Genomic DNA, 19,567 nt, shown 5'->3' on the forward strand with positions numbered 1-19,567 from the left:
CTGGATTTATCAATTAGAGCTGAAAGTAGATTATCTCTGGCCAGAGACCATGAACTTGCTAAGCTTTGTCTTTGTTTTTCTAGTATTTTAGCACATAGTAAATGCTTAATAAATGGTTCTTGATTGTCTTGTTATTTTTGTTGGTGGAATCCATGTAGAAATGGTCTAAAGACAAATTTGCAATCTTTTTGTTATTGTCTTATAATTCAAGTTCTGTAGTCTGTTGACTATGTGAACAAAGTAATTGCTTTTTTAAAAAATGAAATGAGGGGCAGCTAAGTGGTACAGTGGATAGAGCACTAACCCTGAAGTTAGGAGGACCTGAGTTCAAATCTGGTCTCAGACACTTAACACTTCCTGGCTGTGTGACCCTGGGAAAGTCACTTAACCCAATTGCCTCAGGAAAAAAAATTAATAAATGAGTATTGGAATTAAAATCTCATGTTCTGTATATAGTCTTTAGACAGATACTAGAAAGTCACTATCCCAACTCCCATTTGCACTGGCAAGCCAGGTATCCAAAGGACAGCTAGATTCTAGGAGTGCCCCTGAAAGACAGTGCAGCTCTTCTAATATTATCAGCTCAAGCTCCCATCTAGTGTGCCCCTAGTACTCATTATACTTACTATCACAATTATGTATGTCATTGATCTAGTGGTTATCATAATATCATGTAACAAATAACATCAATTATGCTTTACAAAAATATATATGCTGAAAATATGTAGTAAGATCTGAAATGCAAAATCTCTACTTGCTTTGCCCAGAGCTCCACTTATAAGGACTTACTCTCTCCTATACCACCTTTGTCCCTGGGAAAAGTAAGCTCAAACTCTTGTTGTTATAAAGCATTTGTCCCTACTAACCTCATTTCTAAATGCAGTATACTGTTAGGTGATCTGTTCTCTTGATGCAAGGAATAGCATCTTGGCTACTAGGATGATTTATTGCCATGATGGGTTAAGAAGGTTTATTTATTCATTTATTTTGCTGATGCATTTGGGATTAAGTAACTTGCCCAGGGTCAAACAGTTAGGACGTGTTAAGTGACTGAGATCAGATTTGACCTCAGGTTCTCCTGACTTCAGGGCTGGTGCTCTATGCACTGCCCTTAGATGGTTTATTCTCAATATTCTCAATATCATGCTGGTGCCTCATGTTTGTTAGCAAACTTCATTATGGACTCCAGTTTCTGGACTTGCTGGAAGCTTGCTCACCTGACCTTTTAAAGCTTAGAAAGTCATAGTTATCTTCAATATTCCTTCAACTAAGAGCAGGAAAGAACTGACACAACAAAGACAGAAGCAACAGCAGAGTTGTCTGCTTATTATAGACCTTGGACTAGGTGGGGACTAAAATGCCTAAGGCCGTACCCAGTTCCTGCTTAGTAGCTGATCAAAAAATCCCTCTTTGCCACAGAGTAAATGGATAGGAATCAGTCATGTTCCAAAGTCCATGAGAGGGATTGCTTCAGGCAGAACATGCTGCACATGCTAATAAGGACTGGGTACTTACTAGCCAGTCACCTACTACATAAAATCTCTTTGAAAGCTTCTTCAGGGCAACTCCAATTAAAGAAAGGAAAATAGGAATGGCATGGACCTAGTTATCCCAAATATGAGTGTTTGGAAAGGGAGCTGATAATTAATCTTGAAAAGAGCCAGGTACTAAAGTTTCCCTGTTCTATCTTTATGAGGGCAATGATTAGAGATATGGAAGATCCCCAAAGTATACTAACTCCCTAGCGAATAGTAAAAATACTTTAACATAAAAGTTAAACATAAAAAAGTGCAATTGTTTTAATATATTAAATCCCATATTTTAATTACATTTTTCAGTTTAAAGAATATGTAAGCTATATTGTATTTAATTTATACTTTAACATATGTAACATGTATTGGTCAACCTACCATCTGGGGGAAGGAGGGGAAAAATTGGAACAAAAGGTTTTGCAATTGTCAATGCTGGAAAATTACCCATGCAAATAAAGAAAGAAAGAATAAAGAATATGTAAGCAATATTAGATGTGAAGAAACAAATAAAAATTCTGACCTCTTTCTCAGCAATTAATTAGCTTGGTCCCCTATTCTACTTCCTTTAGTATTATTTATTAAATAAACTGGATACCTCCTTTATCAAAAATTGTTCTTTATTTATCTATATAATAAATTCATTAATTTCTTACAATTCAATAAATATTAAGTTATTAAAATATATAATTTATTGGTAAAGGAAATACATGATAAGAAATATATAATCATTTGCAATATTTTGGTTTTAATAAGAAATGTCACATCTAAAGTCACCTCAAACCCTCACCAAATGAGCAATTTGCTTCTTTTCATTTGTAAAAATAAAGTATCATGCCATTTAGTGTCTTTAAAGATACTAAGTAAAGTCTTTCAAAAATTCTCTTCATGGTATAGCTAGGTAGCCCAGTGAATAGAGTGCCAGCCCTCGAATCAAGAGGACCTGAGTTCAAATCTAGCCTCTAACACACTTGACACATTAGCTATGTGACCCTGAACAAGTCACTTAACTCCACTTGTAGCTCCCCCCACAAGAATCCTCTTCATAATATAAAAGATGAAGTAGCTTGATCAAAAAGGATTTCTCTACCTCCCTTTTCTCTTTCCAGCTTCTCTCTAACCATGAAAAGAAATAATCTCAGATTCTCTTAAGCTACCATTTTAATAGTGTCTCTCCCTAGTTTATCTCATAGATCTTCATAGATCACATGGGAAAAAAATGCCTTCTTTTCTTAAGCAACCCATAGCAAGACATTTTCAACTCCCTTTTCCACAATATCTCATTTGGCTCTTAAAGATATAGTAATAATATCTATAGTTTCTTTGCAAGAGTTAAATGAAACTGGTATTACATAGAGAATAGTTCAAAGAGATTTATTCCAGAGAGGAATAAAGAGGATAGGAATGCTTCAACGAGAACCATAGAAAGAACTTTTTTGATTAAGTCAGAAGGTACAAAAAATTTTTTTTAAAGTATTATATAATTTTCCATATAAAGCAATACTACTACTTTTCCCCACCCCCTCTCCCTGGTCTGGATTTATATATCAGGTAGCTTCTTTGTATAGAGCAGGACAGCCTTCAGAGAGACAAGTAATTCTCTATAAGAATGCATAATAAAATATTTGGAATGACTATTTAAAAAAAACCACCATATATACAAGCAGAGTCCTGAAGACACATTGTACAGCTTTGGGATGTTTGCCTCTGACATACTTAGGCTACTCATCACCTTCTCTGTTCCAGTTTTTAAATCCTGAGTTAAGTGATAAAACAACAAATAAAGCCATACCAATTACATTTCTTTTTTGGGAGGGATTATCATATCATCTTTGGCAAAAAAAAAAAAAAGCAAAAAATCCCTACAAATAGCCCACTTAGAAGCATTTATGGGCGACAATAGAGGGCCCAGATCCATTAAACTCCTGCTTGCTGATCCAAATCTGTTGGAAGATGGAATGAAAGGTCAGGATGGAACCTTTAATTCAGACAAAATATTTGTGCTCAGGTAGGACAATGATTTTGATTTTCATTGTGCTGAGGGCTAGAGCTATAATATCTTTTTGCATCTTGTCAGCAATGTATGGGTACATGGTGTACTACCAGACAAAATAGTACTGGTATACAAATCCTTACTGATGTCAACATCCCATTTCATGATTGAGTTGAAGTACTTTTGTGGATTCCACAATATTCTATTCCTAAGATAGATGGAAGAGAGCTACTGGGCACCTGATCATCAGAGAGCTCATATTTCTTTTCCAGAGAAGAGCTAGATGCAACAGTGGCCATCTCCTGCTTGAAATCGGGGATTATGTGTAACATAGCTTGATGTCACACACCCTCTCCCTCTCAAGTGTAGTGGTGAAACTGTACACTTTCTTGGATAGGCTTTGCATGAAGTAGCCCATCAAATCATGGCCAGCCAGATCCAGTTGCAAGATGGCACGGAGAAGGGCATAACCTTCATAAACAGGCACAGTGTGGATCACACAAGCCCATCGTAAAGCCAGTGGTACCCAACTCTGATGGAAGTGATTCAGACCAGTTTCAATGATCTTGTGATGTAAAGAACCATCTATACCTAGAGAGAGAACTGTGGGAACTGAATGTGGATCACAACATAGCATTTTCACTCTCTCTGTTGTTGTTTGCTTGCATTTTGTTTTCTCATTTTTTTCCTTTTTGATCTATTTCTTGTGCAGCAGGATACTTATATAAATATGTATACATTTATTGGATTAACATGTTTAACATATATTGGATTACTTGCCATCTGGGGAGGGGGTGAGGGAAAGGGGGAGAAATTTGGAACGCAAGATTTTGTAAGGGTCAATGTTAAAAAATTATCCATGCATTATGTTTTGAAAATAAAAAAACTTTAATTAAAAAAAAAACCACAATGCCAGTGGTACAACCAAAAACATACAGGGATAGAGAGTTTGAATGGCAATATACATGGCTGGGGTGTTGAAGGTCTCAAATATTATCTGTCATCTTTTCTCTTTTGGCTTTGGTGTTCAGGGTGGGGAGTATTCTGTGAATAGCACAAGGTGCTCTTCAGAAGCCAAACAGAGCTCCTTGTAGAAAATAGGATGTCAGATGTCACTGGTAGGTGACAATACCATATTCAGTAGGGGTACCTCTCTTGCTCTGGGTCTCATCCCCCCATTCCCACCATCACACCCTGACATCTGAGTTGCCCAATAGTGGAAGGGAAGATAGTCCAATAGGCAACCTTTCCTGCAAAGCAGCTTTGCACATTCAAGAGCTATTGTCAACAACAAAGAAATATCACTATCCCTAGCAAACTTTGAAATGGCAAGTTTAAACCCTTAAGAGAGAGAGGAGGTGGTGAGGGAAACAAGTGAATGTTGGTTGGAAGAGCTCAAAGTTACCCAAGTTGACATTCCTAAAGCACAATGTGATGATGTCACCACCTTCTAAATTCAATAAATTCAAATAGTTTCCTACCAATTATAAAATTGATGTCAAATATAAATCAAATATAAAATTCTCCAGCTTTTAAAGCCCTTCATAATTTGATCCCTTCCTACCTTTTCAGTCTTAGCTTTTATTTTCCACATACTCTGATCCAGAAATACTGGCTTCCCTACTGTCCCTTGACTCTGTTTCCTGACTCTGAACATTTTCACTGGCTGTCCCCTTTGCCTATAACTCTCTTCTTCATCATCTTGTGGTTTCTGACTTTTGATTTTCTTTAAATCTCAGATAAAATCTTACCTTCTGCAAGAAGCCTTTCCCAATCCTACTTAATCATAGTGTTTTCCTCTGAAGTGATGTCCAATTTAACCATACATAATTTGTTTTTATATGGTTGTTTGCATGTCATCTCCCCTATTGGATAGCGAGTCTTTTGAAAGCAGGGACTTTTTTTTTGTCCTTGTGGTATCCCTAGCTCTTAGTACAATACTTGGCATTTAGTAAAGTACCTAATAAATGATTATTGACGACTTGAACGCTGAAGAGGCTGAGGAACCTGCTTTTGATAGTCGCAATATGAGTGATGGAAGTACCTTGAAGAGATTGTAGCATAGGTAACTGGTTTGGGTCTACCAACTAGGTGGTTAATAGGCTTCTTTGGCTATTCAGGCAGTTTAAAAATAAAAAAAAAATAACTGTGTAGTCAGAACAGAGTGGAGAGGGTATTCAGAATGTGCTCATCCACTTTGCCCCTTCTCTTGGTGTGTCCTTTCTACTTGGCTGACTTTTAACGTGTGCAGGACTTATAATGAAAGAAGATAAATAATGCTCTAAGGAGAACCCATCCCATGTAAGGCTAACATGTGCATGTCAATATAGACCTCATATTTTGTTTTGGTGTTTGTCCTTCCCTTTTAGGTGATGGACACTGAAGATGGCTAAACACTTCTAAGCCTGAAAAGGTCAAAAAAGCGAGCTACCCAAAGTGAGGAAATCCAGGAGTGGTCCATATCAGATCTTGCAGCTAACCTAGCACAGAAGGCCTGGGGAAGAAGGGGTGACCTTCAGCTGACATAAGGAATTCCCATTGGGAACTGAACTTAGTGGAAGCAAATCTTATCAAGAAATTGTGTTAAATCAGAGCCCACTCTCCTCAGGCACTGAGGTGACAAAGGGAAGAGTGCGCTCTTGGAGGTTGGGGAAAATGTATTTTTATTATTTATTGGAAGTAAATTTTGCTTTGTAAAAGTTAGTTGCCTGCTTAAGTAGGATAAGATTTACTAAAGTTATCCCTTCCTCATTGCAAGGATTAGGTATGCTCTGCCCTGGTAATCTGGAAAACCGTGTAAAATTTTTTTTGGCTTCTGTACCAGAAAAGGCTGAATTTTTTTCTTTCTTTTACCTTCTTGTAAAATTTGGATTGAGTATTTGGTTATAGGTTGTTGTAACTGCTGGCCTTCTTGTGTAGTCTGAAGCTTCCTCAAAACTCCCCCCAAATTCCCGTTTCTTATGCTGATCTGCCATATATCGAAACTGAAATGGGGAAAATCACAAAGTGGAAGGGAAAACTGTAATCATTGGTGACTAAAAGAAAGAAGAACATACAATTCTAATTGACGTTTGGTTTGACAGCATTAGCAGAAGATACACCAATCCCTCAGGAAAGAGAGACTACTGGTTAGAGAATATACACAATATAAATATACAATATAGAGAATACACACACACACACACACACACACACACACACACACACACACACACACATAAACTCCATAATATAGCTCAGTGACTCCAAAGACTTTAACTACTAGATTAAGGACTCACAATTTAACAAAAACATCTAGGAAAATTGGAAAATAAGTTCAATTAGGCTTAGGTCAACATATCACACTATGTACCACAAAAATCATCAAATGTATACATAATTTAGATATAAAATAGCATGTCCTAAATAAATTAGAACAAGAAAGAAAATGCCTTTGGTAACTATGGATAGGAAAAAATTTCCTAATCAACAAGAGAAAGAAAGAATCACAGAAGATAAAATGGAAATGTTGATTATATAAAATTGGAAAGTTTTTGCACAAATAAAACCAAGGACAATTAAAACTAGGAGGGAAACAATTATTAAGGAAAAAGGAAACCTTGCAAGCAAGTTTTTTTTTCTCCTGACAAAGGTCTAGATAGTCAAAGTATACAAAGAATTGATTCTAATAGAATAGCCAGAGTTTTTCTAACAAATATGCAAGAATAATAGCTATTTACCTAGTAAATAAATGGTCAAAGTTAAGAAAAGGAGTTTTTATGGGAGGGAATGAACTGAGATGCCATAAGATGAGAAAACATGAATGGGTTGTGGTCTATATGTTGAATCAACATAATCTTAGTTGTTAGTCTTAAGTTGTTGGCCCAGATCCATCTAGCTTTGCTCCTCTAATCATCACTCATGTAAGGAATCATTGGATAATAATAATATTATTATGATACAATTAATTAATCATAATTCTAGAGCTATAAGGGAGCTTAAAAGTTATCTAAAACTTGTCCCTAAGTCAAACAGCAAGCATTTATTAAGGACTAACTATATACTATAAAACATTGGAGATATATAAACAAAAAAGGCAAAACCTCACCTCGCTTAAGTGACTTGTCTAAGAGCATAATGGTAATAAGTGGCAGAGTTGGGGTATTAATTAATTTCAGGCTTTGTGCCCATCATATTGACTCCACAATTTACTCCACAACTTACCACTTGTGTCCATAATGGCACCCAGAGGAAGGCAAATAGCAGAGGTCTCTCTAAGACTTAGCACAAATAGTCACAGGAATATCAATGCTGTGATTAAAAAAAAGGAGGGGTGCAATTTTGAAGGTAGAAAGAAAAGGAAGAAGCAAAAAAATAGAAGGGTGAAGAGAGGATGGGGAAAACAATAGAGAAGCAAACAGAATAAGGAAAAAATATCTAACAATTTCCCTGCCAAAATAATATTTCTTTATACTTTGAAAGATTTATGACGTAATCAGTGTGGGCACTCTCTATGCTAACCCTTCTCTGTATATCTTAGCAGATGTCTTGATAAATTCTTATGGTCAAAAAAAATTCATCATCTGAGAACCAACCTTCTGGTTATTTGCCCTTTAGCAATCTGCAAGGCTGGTTCTCAAATGATAATCATCTAGTTCATTACCAATTCTATCCTCCTTCCTATCTTGATTGGACTTTCCATAATTTGTAGTCCTCTACTGTAGTCTTTGAGATCCCAGGGTCATTCAGCATGTTGTGACAAAGCAAAGCAGTAGAATTTCAGTGTAGGTGAAAATAGCACAGATGACCTTTAATTCTTTAAAACCCTTCCCCAATAGCCTTAAAATCTCTTTTACTTAACTCAAATATTCATTGAAAGTGTTTCAAAGAAACCAAATGGCTTGGCTAGAGTCACATTAGAGAAATTATGTAAAGTAAAAGAGGCAAAGAATTGAGTACCTGAAGGTAAACTGATTGCATGCAGAAGGGTTGTCATTAATGTCTTCAATGATGAAGGTTATCTGAGTGCGGTTCTCCTGACCCCCTTTGGGTCTATCCTTCACAAGAACTTCCAGAAGGATGTTTGGATTCTGTTTCAATTTACCAGCATCTCGATTTACCCTACTGGCTATTTGAATGGAACCAGTCACTAATCAGATAGGAGACAAAGGTAAGAACTTGCCCTTTTGAAGAGGAAGAAAGAATAGTTACATTTATAAGCTCAAAAATTTAGGAACAAGATATTCTTATCTTGATAGTGGTCTTATCTTATAGTGGTCTATGATGGGATGGGATTGGTTTTCATCAATTTTGGAAGATCATCAGACTAAAGATTTAGTAATAGCAGGGCCATCTAGCCCAGCTCCTTCATTTTATGGATAAGGAATCTGAGACTCAGATCAGTTAAAGGATTAGTCCAAGCTCACAGCAGAGAACCAGTAGCAGGGAGAAGTTTCAAACTAAAGTCTTTTGAATTCAAATCCAGTACTTCTCCCACAGTGTTAGAAGATTTGTTCCTTGGGAACTCAAATTAGTATTGTAGTGTTCAATCACTTTCTTCATTCCCCATTTAGGGTTTTTTTTTGGCAAAGATACCAGAATGGTTTACTATTTCCTTCTCAAGCTTGTTTTACAGATGAGGAAACTGAGGCAAATGGGATTAAGTAACTTGCCAAGGATCACACAACTAATAAGTGCCTTGAGATACGACTTGCTGATTTCAAGCCCAGTTTTCTAGCCATCATGTCATCTAGCTGTCTTAAATTAATTATTGATATTCAGTCATGTCTGACTCTTTGTGACTCCTTTTGTTTTTTGTTTTTTGTTTGTTTGTTTGGCAAATCTAATGAAGTAGTATGCCATTTCCTTCTCCAGCTCATTTTAAGATGAGGAAACTGAGGCAAATGGGGTTAAGTAACTTCCCAAGGGTCACACACCTAATAAGTGTCTTGAGATCATATTTGAACTCAGGAAGATGAGACTTTCTGATTTCAAGCCCAGTGCTCTGGCCATCATGTTATCTAGCTGTCTTAAATTAATTGCTGATATTCAGTTATGTCTGACTCTTTGTGACTCCTTTTGGGGTTTTTGTTTTTGTTTTTGGCAAAGATAATGAAGTGGTTTGCCATTTCCTTCTCCAGCTCATTTTACAGATGAGGAAACTGAGGCAAATGGGGTTAAGTGACTTTCTCAGGGTTGCATAGCTAGTGGATAACTAAAGCTAGATTTGAACTTAGGTCCTCCAGACTCCACTGTATCACCTAGCTGTCCCTCCAAAATTAGTATTACAGAATACCGAAATTAATTGTTAGAGAGAATTGAGATTGTAATAGGACTGGGCTAGATGGGATGGGGCTGCCTGAATGTGTAATAAGTGTAGACATCTTATGTAGATATAATAAGTAGTGTATATATATAATAGATGTATTGATGTATATATGCCTATATATACATCAATAGATACATATAGTGTATATATAATAGTTATAATAAGTGTAGATATCATGTTGTCAATGAATAGCTATAATCACATCTTACATTTATCTAGTACTCTAAGGTTTACCAAGGGCTTCCCATACAACTGGAGGTGGATGGAGTACCCATTGTGGGTGTTGCCCATTGTCCCATATTGTTTTCTCTACCAATGCAAATTGTCGTCTTTCCTGCAAGTTCTAGTCTTTAAGACCTTACCAGGACAAGGAGAAGGTGAATGAATTGCCTAGGATCACAGAGCCAGTATATGTCAGAGGCAGACTTGAACCTAGATTTTGGCTACCTATCCACTATGCCAAATACAGTAGTATGGAGGAAGGTTCAGGAAAAGGATGAAGGGAGGAAAGTCATGACTAAATATGGCCACAAGAGCTTTCCTTGTTATTATATAAGATATCTTGGTCCCCTAGAGAACCATCATCCATTAGTCAATGTGATCCTGTGCAATATTATACATAATAATAATAATGGCCCCAGTTCTCTGAGAAGTTTAAAGAATATGTTCAATTTAACTGTATAATAATAATAATAATGATAGTCCCACTTCTCTAACAAATTTAAACCACATGTTCAAATTTAACTATTATTTAAGTAAGCTAAGTAAGCTCTACAAATTTCTATTGTACTACGCAGTTTCCAGAGGTGGGCAACCACTGCTGCTTCCTTTTCCCCTTCCTCATCCTTTTAAGAAAAAAGTGTGTGCAAAAAGTGCAAAGTATGTGCAAAAGATGCAAAGTGCACACAGCCCCAAAATTACAGAGTAAGTGCCTTCTTGTTCTACTAAAGTAGCCCATATATAAACCTATAGGCTTATGCAGAGAAAGTCATCTGAAAGAGAATGTCTTTCTTGCAATATAGAAGCATTTTATTTAACCCTTTTTCTTGACATGGCCTGGTACACTCTTGTAAAGGGAAGAGCAGAACAAAATAAAACATTGGATTTATGGTGCTTCTTACAAAGATATCAAAGTGCTATTTCATCGACTAATTCATCTTTAACAATACTTCACACTTGTCCAGGTAAATATGTATGTGTGTGTGTGTATGTGTGTGAATGAGTGTGTGTGTATGTGTGTTCGTGTATCCATTTAATATTCTTTAACTGGTTCCTCAAAAAAAAGGTAAATTAACATGGTAGAGAGAAAAACAACAACAACAATACAAATCCTTATTGCAGAGGTCAATTAGATCCATGGCAACAGTGTTATAAATAGAAGATGTTTCTTGGGATACCAAATTAGTATTATAGACTTTAAAATTAATTGTTACAGAGAATTGAGACTGTATTAGGGCTGGGCTGAACTGCATGAAGCTGCTTGAATGTCTAATAAATGTAAATATCTGGTATACCAAGTTTATCAGAGAATAATCATAATCATATCTCACATTTATAGATTTGCCAAGGGTTTTATGTATGTCTGTAGGCATTTGGAGCCAGGAAAGTCTGAATTCAAATCTGGCCTCAGTTACCTATTAGCTTTGTGACCCTGGACACATTACTTAACTTTTGTCTGCCTCAGTTTCCTCATCTGTAAAATATAGATAATAAAATCAGAGAAATAGCTACACTCAGAGAAGGAACACTGGGAATTGAGTGTAAACTGTTTGCACTATTGTCATTCTACCCAGGTTACTTTTACCTTCAGAATCCAATTCTTACCATGCAACAAGAAAATTGGTTTTACACATATATGTTGTATCTAAGTTATACTATAACACATTAAATATGTTTGGGATTGCCTGTCATCTAGGGGAGGGAGTACAGGGAGAGGAAAATTTGGAAAAATGAATACAAGGGATAATGTGGTAAAAAAAATTACCCATGCATATGTACTGTCAAAAATTATAATTATAAAATTAATTTTAAAAATTTTAAAAAAAGGAATGTGGTAAGGATAAAAGAGATATTTGTAATATACTTTACCAACTTTAAAGCATTAATATATGGTAGCCTTATATATGTATTTATGTGTGTGTACACATACATCGTATACACACATATAAAATTTATACCTCACAATAAATTTGTAAAGCAAATACTATTATTTTCCCATTTTTGTAGAGGAATTGTAGCTCATAGCCTCAGAGTAACATGCCCGGGACTAGAAGACTGATGAGTGTAACAAAGGCATTCATGTGACCAAATCAAAAGATGCATATGGCAGGCTCTGTATGTGTACATGTGTGTGTGTATGTCTTACACTGGTTTATTATGAAATACTCATTGTGGGTGGTGAGTTGATAGAGGAGCCTGCTGGTAAAGTCTTCATCGTCAGGATCCTTGGCTGTGATGTTGGCTACAATAGTCCCAGGGCTCAGTTCCTCTGGAATTCTGTAAACTCTTCTTGAGCTGAAACACAAATAAAGCAGAGAAGCAAGTCAGCAATTGGAGGAGGTGATGATCTAGATTAATAAGCAGAGAGAAAATGAGGTCAGTTTTCATATTCTCTCCTCCGTCTAATCTCTGGACATGATTCTCTGGAATTTCTCAGGGAATTCTTCCAAAGATCAACCCAGAAGGGCTATGGATGCTGCTGCAGAATAAGTTGTAGCAAGGTAACTATAGAGCTGCATCTGAGAAATTGAAATCCAGTTGTGGGAAACAATTAAGACTTTAAACATAGTAATGGGAATCTATTTAAAATCAACAGCAATAACAACTAAAGTAAATCCTAAAAGGCAGGGAATGTCTTGGTAATTGGTAATTTGTATTATTAATTATACAAATCCCCACCCTGGTTTATCTGGATTATAATCTTATGAATCATAAAAACACTTCAGAATTCATATAGTTTGGTCCTATTGCATTCAAGTTTGTTTTTTTTTTTTAATTCTAAATTAAACACTAAAGAGGAAAAATGGGAATTGAGTGTGTGTATTTTGTACAGCTCCATTATGCAGTTAAAGGGACATAATGCATAACCTACTGGACTTGGAGTAAAGAAGGAATGCACGTTCTACTTCATATGCTACTTTCCTCATATATAAAATGGAAGTAATAATAATAGCTACTTCACATGATGGTTGGAAGTCTGAAATGAGATAATTAAGCTCACGGAAATGAATGAGTACAGCAAGAAGTTTTATTCCAACGGGAAAGACAACACAGGGGGAATATTAGTTAAAGGAGTGAGGAAGTCACAAAAAAAGGTCAATAGAACTGTAGAATGGTCCAAATCTTTTCCAGAAGCACCGGTAATGGCTTGGTTCTAAGGGCAAGAGATGGAAAAGAGAGGGCTGAAGGAGGATGGGGTACTCAGCAAGGCAAAAAACAGCCAGGATGAAGAGGAGGACTCATGATCACAGGGAATCAGATGCCCTCCAGATTATGGATAGAAATGGGAGAGACCTGGGTCCAAACTCTGACTCTCACTCAAACCTAGTGTGACTGACTCTAGGCAAATATAATGCAAGCTTTTACATGATAAGTCCTTAATAAATGTTTGTTTGAATTGAATTGGATAATGCATGGTTCCATAAAATAAACAACAGCAACACCCTAAAGAATTTCTGCTTTTTAGGATGTGATAGACCCTGCCAAAACATGCAGCTGTTTACAAACATGTTTGCTCTTGCATGGGCAGAGCATCTGGGCAACTGACAGCCTCATCATTTTCCATCTGGATGACTGGATGTCATCTGAAGAAAACCTCTGCTAGTTTCTTTTCCTAAACCAAAAAGGAGAGCAATGAATAAGGTTCTTGACAGATCTCAAGGGTGAGGAAACACCCGACCAAGGTGCTGCTATCTGTGAATTATACTGTGAGTCAATCACTTTACTTGGGGACAATTTAGTATGAGCTAAGCACCTTTTCAAATTCTGCCTCCTATGAACTCTGAAAACCAACTCACTTTCCCCTTCAAGATCCTGTTAACCTGATTTTCCACTTCCCTGATTAGAGTAGTGCAGCAGAATGCACTTGATTCAAGTCACACTTCACCTTTTGCTAAAAGGTTGTTTGTGCGTCAGCAGTGATGTACGGTGACAGCTCCTGACCCTGCATTCAGTCTTTGATGTCACAGCCTATTTATAAATAGGCCATGCTGTGTTCTTAGAGATGTGGGGTGTCAGCTAAAATCCCTATTTGTCTAGATTTCATCCAGGAACCAGCACTAATGCATTGTTTGCTTCCTTCTGGGAGATACTCGATACTGTCCCAACCAAGCTTAGAGCAGGTAAATTTTTCACCATCCAGGTATCGAAAAGCTTCATATTTAGGGTATGTATGCTAAGTTATAGGACTGAAATGACAAAAACGTTAAAGCAGAGGTCACAGGATGGTAGGTGGAGAGCTTAAAGGGATTGTCCAATTCAACACTCTCATTTTACAGACAAGGAAGGTTAACTGATTTGCCCAAAGTCACACAAGTAAGATCAGAAGGGCAAGGGAAGGAGAAATTAATACTGTTTATAATTAAGAGATATGATAATTTATTAGATATCTTGGATAGTTCTATAACAAAAGATTATGTGGTTGCTAAGGCATCTCAGTAATAAGAATTGAAGAAGAATATATATCTTTACTTTTATATACATATATATATATGTAGTGTTTTAAAGTTTGCAAAATATTTTACATTCATAACTTCATTTGAGTCTCCCAACAGCCTTATGAGATATTACAAATATCATCCCTGTTTTACAGATGAGGAAATAGGGTAAGCAAAATTAAGTGACTTTGCCCATAATCACAGAACCATTAAGTGACAGAAATGGGATTCAGCATAATAGATAAATAGGTGTAAAACCATCAACCCTTCATTTTATGGAGAAGGAGACTGAGGGCCAGCATGTCCAAGATCATCCCGATAGAAAGAGGCTAAGGCAGGATCTGTCCCTTGGTTCTGACTCCAAAGCTCATCTTCTTTCCATTATGCTACAATATCTCTCAATTTCCTGTTTCCAAGTCCAGCACTCTATCCACTTATACCAGGCTGCCTTTCATCTTCCATTGGCTTTATTCACATCTGTAAATGTAGTTAAACTAAGCAACTGTTTTTCACATTTTCCTAGTGACTAACTCATCTCTTGCATGTGTTTTGGGAGACCAAAGAGATAGGCAATAAAAGATACTGTGCCTCTGTAAGCCAAATAACAAAAGTATACTAGGGTAGGACTTCAAAGATGGAATAAGAAAGATCAGAGCATGTAATGGTGACTATACCCACTGAGTTAAGCCATCAAATAAAATTATATACTTTCCCCATTACCCAAAAATAGATACCAGGCCTTCCTCACCACAGGGAACCATCCCAACATCTTTTTTTCCCCAAAAGGCAGGAAAATGAAAAAAATATAAAAGCCTGGATCCAAAATGAATTGATGAGAGAGACAGATAGACAGAGATAGAAAAACAGACAGAAAGTCAGAGAGAAAGACACACAGAGAGAAACAGAGAAACTGAAAATCAGTCATTGCTTTCTTGTCTTTCCCTTAGGATAAAGATCAGCAAGCATGAAAGCCCTTTGAAATTGTGCCTCTCCACTTTCCCACTTCAGTGAGGGATCCCTTAATCTCTTGCAAAGAACCAGAATAGGAGAAGGGGTGAGCTTTGGGCTTACCTGGTAAAGTAAGGACTTTCATCGTTAACATTTATGATGTTTATTAGGAATGTTCTTGTGGTTTTAAGCCCTCCACTGTCCTCTACTTCTACATCAATCACATAACTGTCAGGAAGAAAAAAAACCCAAGTTAGGGTTTCAGATTTCAAAAATTGTGAAAAATGAAGTGAGAGGGAATGGTGAGAAATGACCTTCTTCTTTTCCCTCAATTGCCAAATGATGATTCTCAGAACAACAAAAGAGCCCCAAAGATAAAAGAGAAAGCTAAGATGTCAGAATTGGAAGGGACCTCAGAAGCCATGTAGTCCAAAATCTTTATTTTATGGATGAGGAAATAGTCCTGCTAAGATTTAAGTGACCTGCCCAGGGTCCCACAGATAGAAAATGGCAATGAGGTACTCCAGCATAATCCTATGATTACTAATTCAGTCCTTTTTGATAAGATTTGAGCAAGAGAGCTCAGAATAAGGTACAATCACAAGAAATTGCCCATTCTTCTTCCATTTCTTCAAGACTCTTTCTCTATTTCTTTTCCTTTTCTTTTTTTCTTTCCTCCTGAGTAACTCACCTGTACTTTGGAATCTTACCTGCAACCATATCACATGGACTGTGCCTCTATTCTTTTAATCACAAAGTAGAGAGAGGTTAAATTCAGCTCATTTAAGTGCCCCACCCTCCCCTTTCCCAATCACTTTTACTGAGGCTATTGGATGTTTCCAGCAATCAAAACTGAGTCAGTGAAAAGGTAGTCCTCCCCTGACATTTTTTATTTTCAGGCTGGAGGGAGGAAAGGTGATGAGACAAGAGGACTGAGTAAACTCATTCAAATAATTTCCTCAACTGTGCTTTCCATGTTTAAATACTATCTTCGTGGAGTGCAGGAGGGAACAGAACACTGAAGGTTACACAAACTCTCTTCTCTTGAAAAGCTTTCATCCATAATGTTTCCTCCATCAGTGATTGCGCTCCCACCTATCTTCACAAATGCATCCAAACAACTATAAAAGAAAGGGCATTGGCCAGTCCCTACCTGTTGTTTCCTGCTTCAAAATCAAATGTTGTTGTGGAGAATAGGATGCCATTTGTAGAAACACTGAAGTACTTCAAGGGAGAGATCATGGCAAACTAAAAAAAAAAAAAAAATGATGATGAGTGAGAAGTAGTGTCTCTTTTCACCAAAGGAGTATTTGTTTAGCAGTTACTGTAAACCAGTGACTGAAAAAATAGTCTTGGTCAATAGAACATTTAGCTTTTTTTGTTGTTTTTTGTTTTTTTTTGAATGATCTCCCAAAATAGAAATTCTAGGACTTAATAGTTTCTTGGCTAGGAGCTGTCAGGATCTGCCAGATGCATTGAGGCTCTGCCCTGGGAAGAAAGCCATTGGCTCTTGCAACAGTGGGATCCCTATAAAAGGTGTCCAGTCTGAGAAAGACCTTGCTTCAATTGAAAATCCCTTTGTATCTGGCAGGCTGTGACTACTTCTGTTTTCCTACATACATACCTGGCTTTGCCCCCATTCACTGCCTTGGCTGCATCTTTTGTGTGTGCTTCCTGGCTCTGATCTGTCTACTTTGGCCTTCCTGAGTTCTAGCTTGTCACTTTATCTCAAGGACAGCCCAGCATGAGAGGGACACCCTGGCTTGGGAGCCAGTACACAAGGGACCAATCCAAAGAAAATACAAAGCTCCGCCATCTGTCAGCGCTCAGTAAAATTCACCCACAGCTCCAGACAGGGCCTTCATATGTGGACCAAATAATCTGATTCTGGCTCTAGTCACTACTCATTAACCAGGGGTTTCTAGAGCAGTTATTGGATTACTCAACTCAGTTCCCAGTGGGAGGAAAGAGAGAATGTGCAGAAAACAGAATGAAGAGTTCCTCTGAGGTCATCTTAAAGTTGTTAACCTCTGTTTTTGATAATGACACTTCATAATGCCAAAAAGAGTAATTCTGACTGCTAGGGCTAGATAGATCATAGGTTATAGAATTGGGAGGGACCTGAGAGTTCAATTAGTCCAAGGGTTCCTAATCGAAGGTCCATGAATTTGTTTTATCAAAAAAAAAAACTTTATTGACTATATTTCAATATAATTCATTTCCTTTGTTAACCCACATATTGTATTTTACACATTTAAAAAAATTGTTCTGAGAAGAGGACCCTAGGCTTCAGCCAGACTGCCAGAAAGATACTTAACACACAAAAAAGGTTAAGAATATCTGAACTAGGGACAGCTAGATGATGCAGTGGATAGAGCACCAGCCCTGAAGTCAGGGAGACCTGAGTTCAAATCTAGACTCAGACACTTAACACTCCTAGTTGACCCTGGGCAATTGTCTCAGGAAAAAAAAAAGTATGTATCAGAACTGAGCCTAAACCCAGGTCTCCAGATTTGTAGAACTCAGATCTAGAATTCTTTCCATTATACCAATGTTGACTTTCTTCCTCATATAAAAGGGAGAGTTTAAAAATGACACTGAAGAACAGTGAGAAGACCAGTGCCTAAAGAATGCACAAAAGAAATTAATCTACACTAAAGCTAGATTGTTAGGTTGGAGTCATGTTGTAAGGGGTTTGAAATGCCAACCAGAGATGTTTGTATTTGATTCTAATTGATATGAAATCACTGGGATTTGCTAATCAGGGCAATGACTTGGTCAGACCTGTGATTTGGTGATATCCTTCAGCAGCTGTGGGGAGGAAGGAATGGAAAGGGAAGAAGCTGGAAGCAGAGGCCATTTGGAATGTTATTGTATTTGGCCAGGCAGGAGAGGCTGATCTAGAGTGGCGAAGGTATGAGTGGAAAGAAGGGCAACAGATTTAAGAAATGTCACGAAGATAGAAATGACTGGCTTTGGCAACTGATTGGGTAAGGGACAGTGAGGAATCCATGATGATTCTGAAGTTGCAAATCTGGATGACTGGAAGGATGAAATGGAAAAGTCCAGAAAAATAGTTTAAGTTACATTTTCAGTATTTTGAAATGGAGATGCTTAAGAGAATTCAGTTCAAAATATCCGCTAGATAACAGAACTGGAACAGGAATGAGATTAAGATATATAGATCTGGGAGTAATCTTTCCAGAGAGAAAAACTAAACATCTGGAATTGATCAGCGGAACAAGAAACATTATATAAATAGAATACATACTATGCACAAAGTCAAGGCAAATGTCTTCTTTCTTGTCTCCCCCCTTTCACATTCACACACATACTCCCATTCACACTAGGTTGAAACAGACTTCAAATTTCCTTTTTTGGGAAAATGGAAAAAAAAAACAAATTATTTGCAGATACATACAAACACACATATATGTTTATATATATGTATATGTGTGTAAATATACATATATACATACAATACATTTGTGTGTTTTTATATATTTGCTTTACTAGTGTAGGAAATTTTCTTCAGTCTCACCTCCACTAATGCATTCCCTTTGACAATAAATTTAGCAGGAGTGTATAGTGATGGACTAGAGAAAGAGCTAAGCATGCAGATTTTTGTTTTCAGAGCTGTAACTAGGCTGGGCTAACTGGAGCTTTGCCCCAGGGCACCAAAATTTAGAGGTTTCTGACAGAACTTACACTTCTTCAGCAGGTGGAAAAAGCTGAGTTTAGCACCAAGTTAGCAAGAATAATTGCTTAAAATAGGAAGCTACCAGATGCTTCCACCCCCTGGCTGCCACATTCATGGTGAATTTTTTCTGCCTTCTATCAGGTACCAGCTTCAGTAGGTGCTGGGGTGTCTACCTCCTCTCTTCCCTGACCCCTCCTCTATATCTACTTCTGAATTTGTCTTAAAAGTTGACTTGGGGGGGGGTTTCATGTCATGTTGCTTGTCCTGACTAATACTATGAAGCTTGCCCTAGGTGAAAAATGCTAGTTAAGGATTTTTTTTTAAGGTCTATTTTCCCCATACTTCAATTTATTTAAGGTCAAGCTTATTTCTTTCATCCTTAAATCTATTTGCCGTGTCAAGGGAAATGGCCGCCTTTGTAGAGACAAAAAGAGA

The 19,567-nt window shown here is 37.1% G+C and overlaps 1 protein-coding gene across 3 annotated transcripts in view; it reads right to left on the minus strand.

Moving 5' to 3' along the window:
* Window positions 1-19,567, minus strand: part of CDHR3 (cadherin related family member 3) — a 92,678-nt gene that overhangs the window by 43,949 nt on the left and 29,162 nt on the right. For all 3 annotated transcript variants that reach the window (XM_074268374.1, XM_074268375.1, XM_074268376.1), the window contains 4 exons: window positions 16,586-16,680; window positions 15,556-15,660; window positions 12,195-12,343; window positions 8,461-8,650 (listed from right to left, as the gene is read on the minus strand). In XM_074268374.1, the coding sequence (XP_074124475.1) occupies window positions 8,461-8,650; window positions 12,195-12,343; window positions 15,556-15,660; window positions 16,586-16,680 (539 nt within the window). The remainder of the gene's footprint in view (window positions 1-8,460; window positions 8,651-12,194; window positions 12,344-15,555; window positions 15,661-16,585; window positions 16,681-19,567) is intronic.

Source organism: Sminthopsis crassicaudata, chromosome 5 (assembly GCF_048593235.1).
Source record: "Sminthopsis crassicaudata isolate SCR6 chromosome 5, ASM4859323v1, whole genome shotgun sequence".
Lineage (NCBI taxonomy): Eukaryota > Metazoa > Chordata > Mammalia > Dasyuromorphia > Dasyuridae > Sminthopsis > Sminthopsis crassicaudata.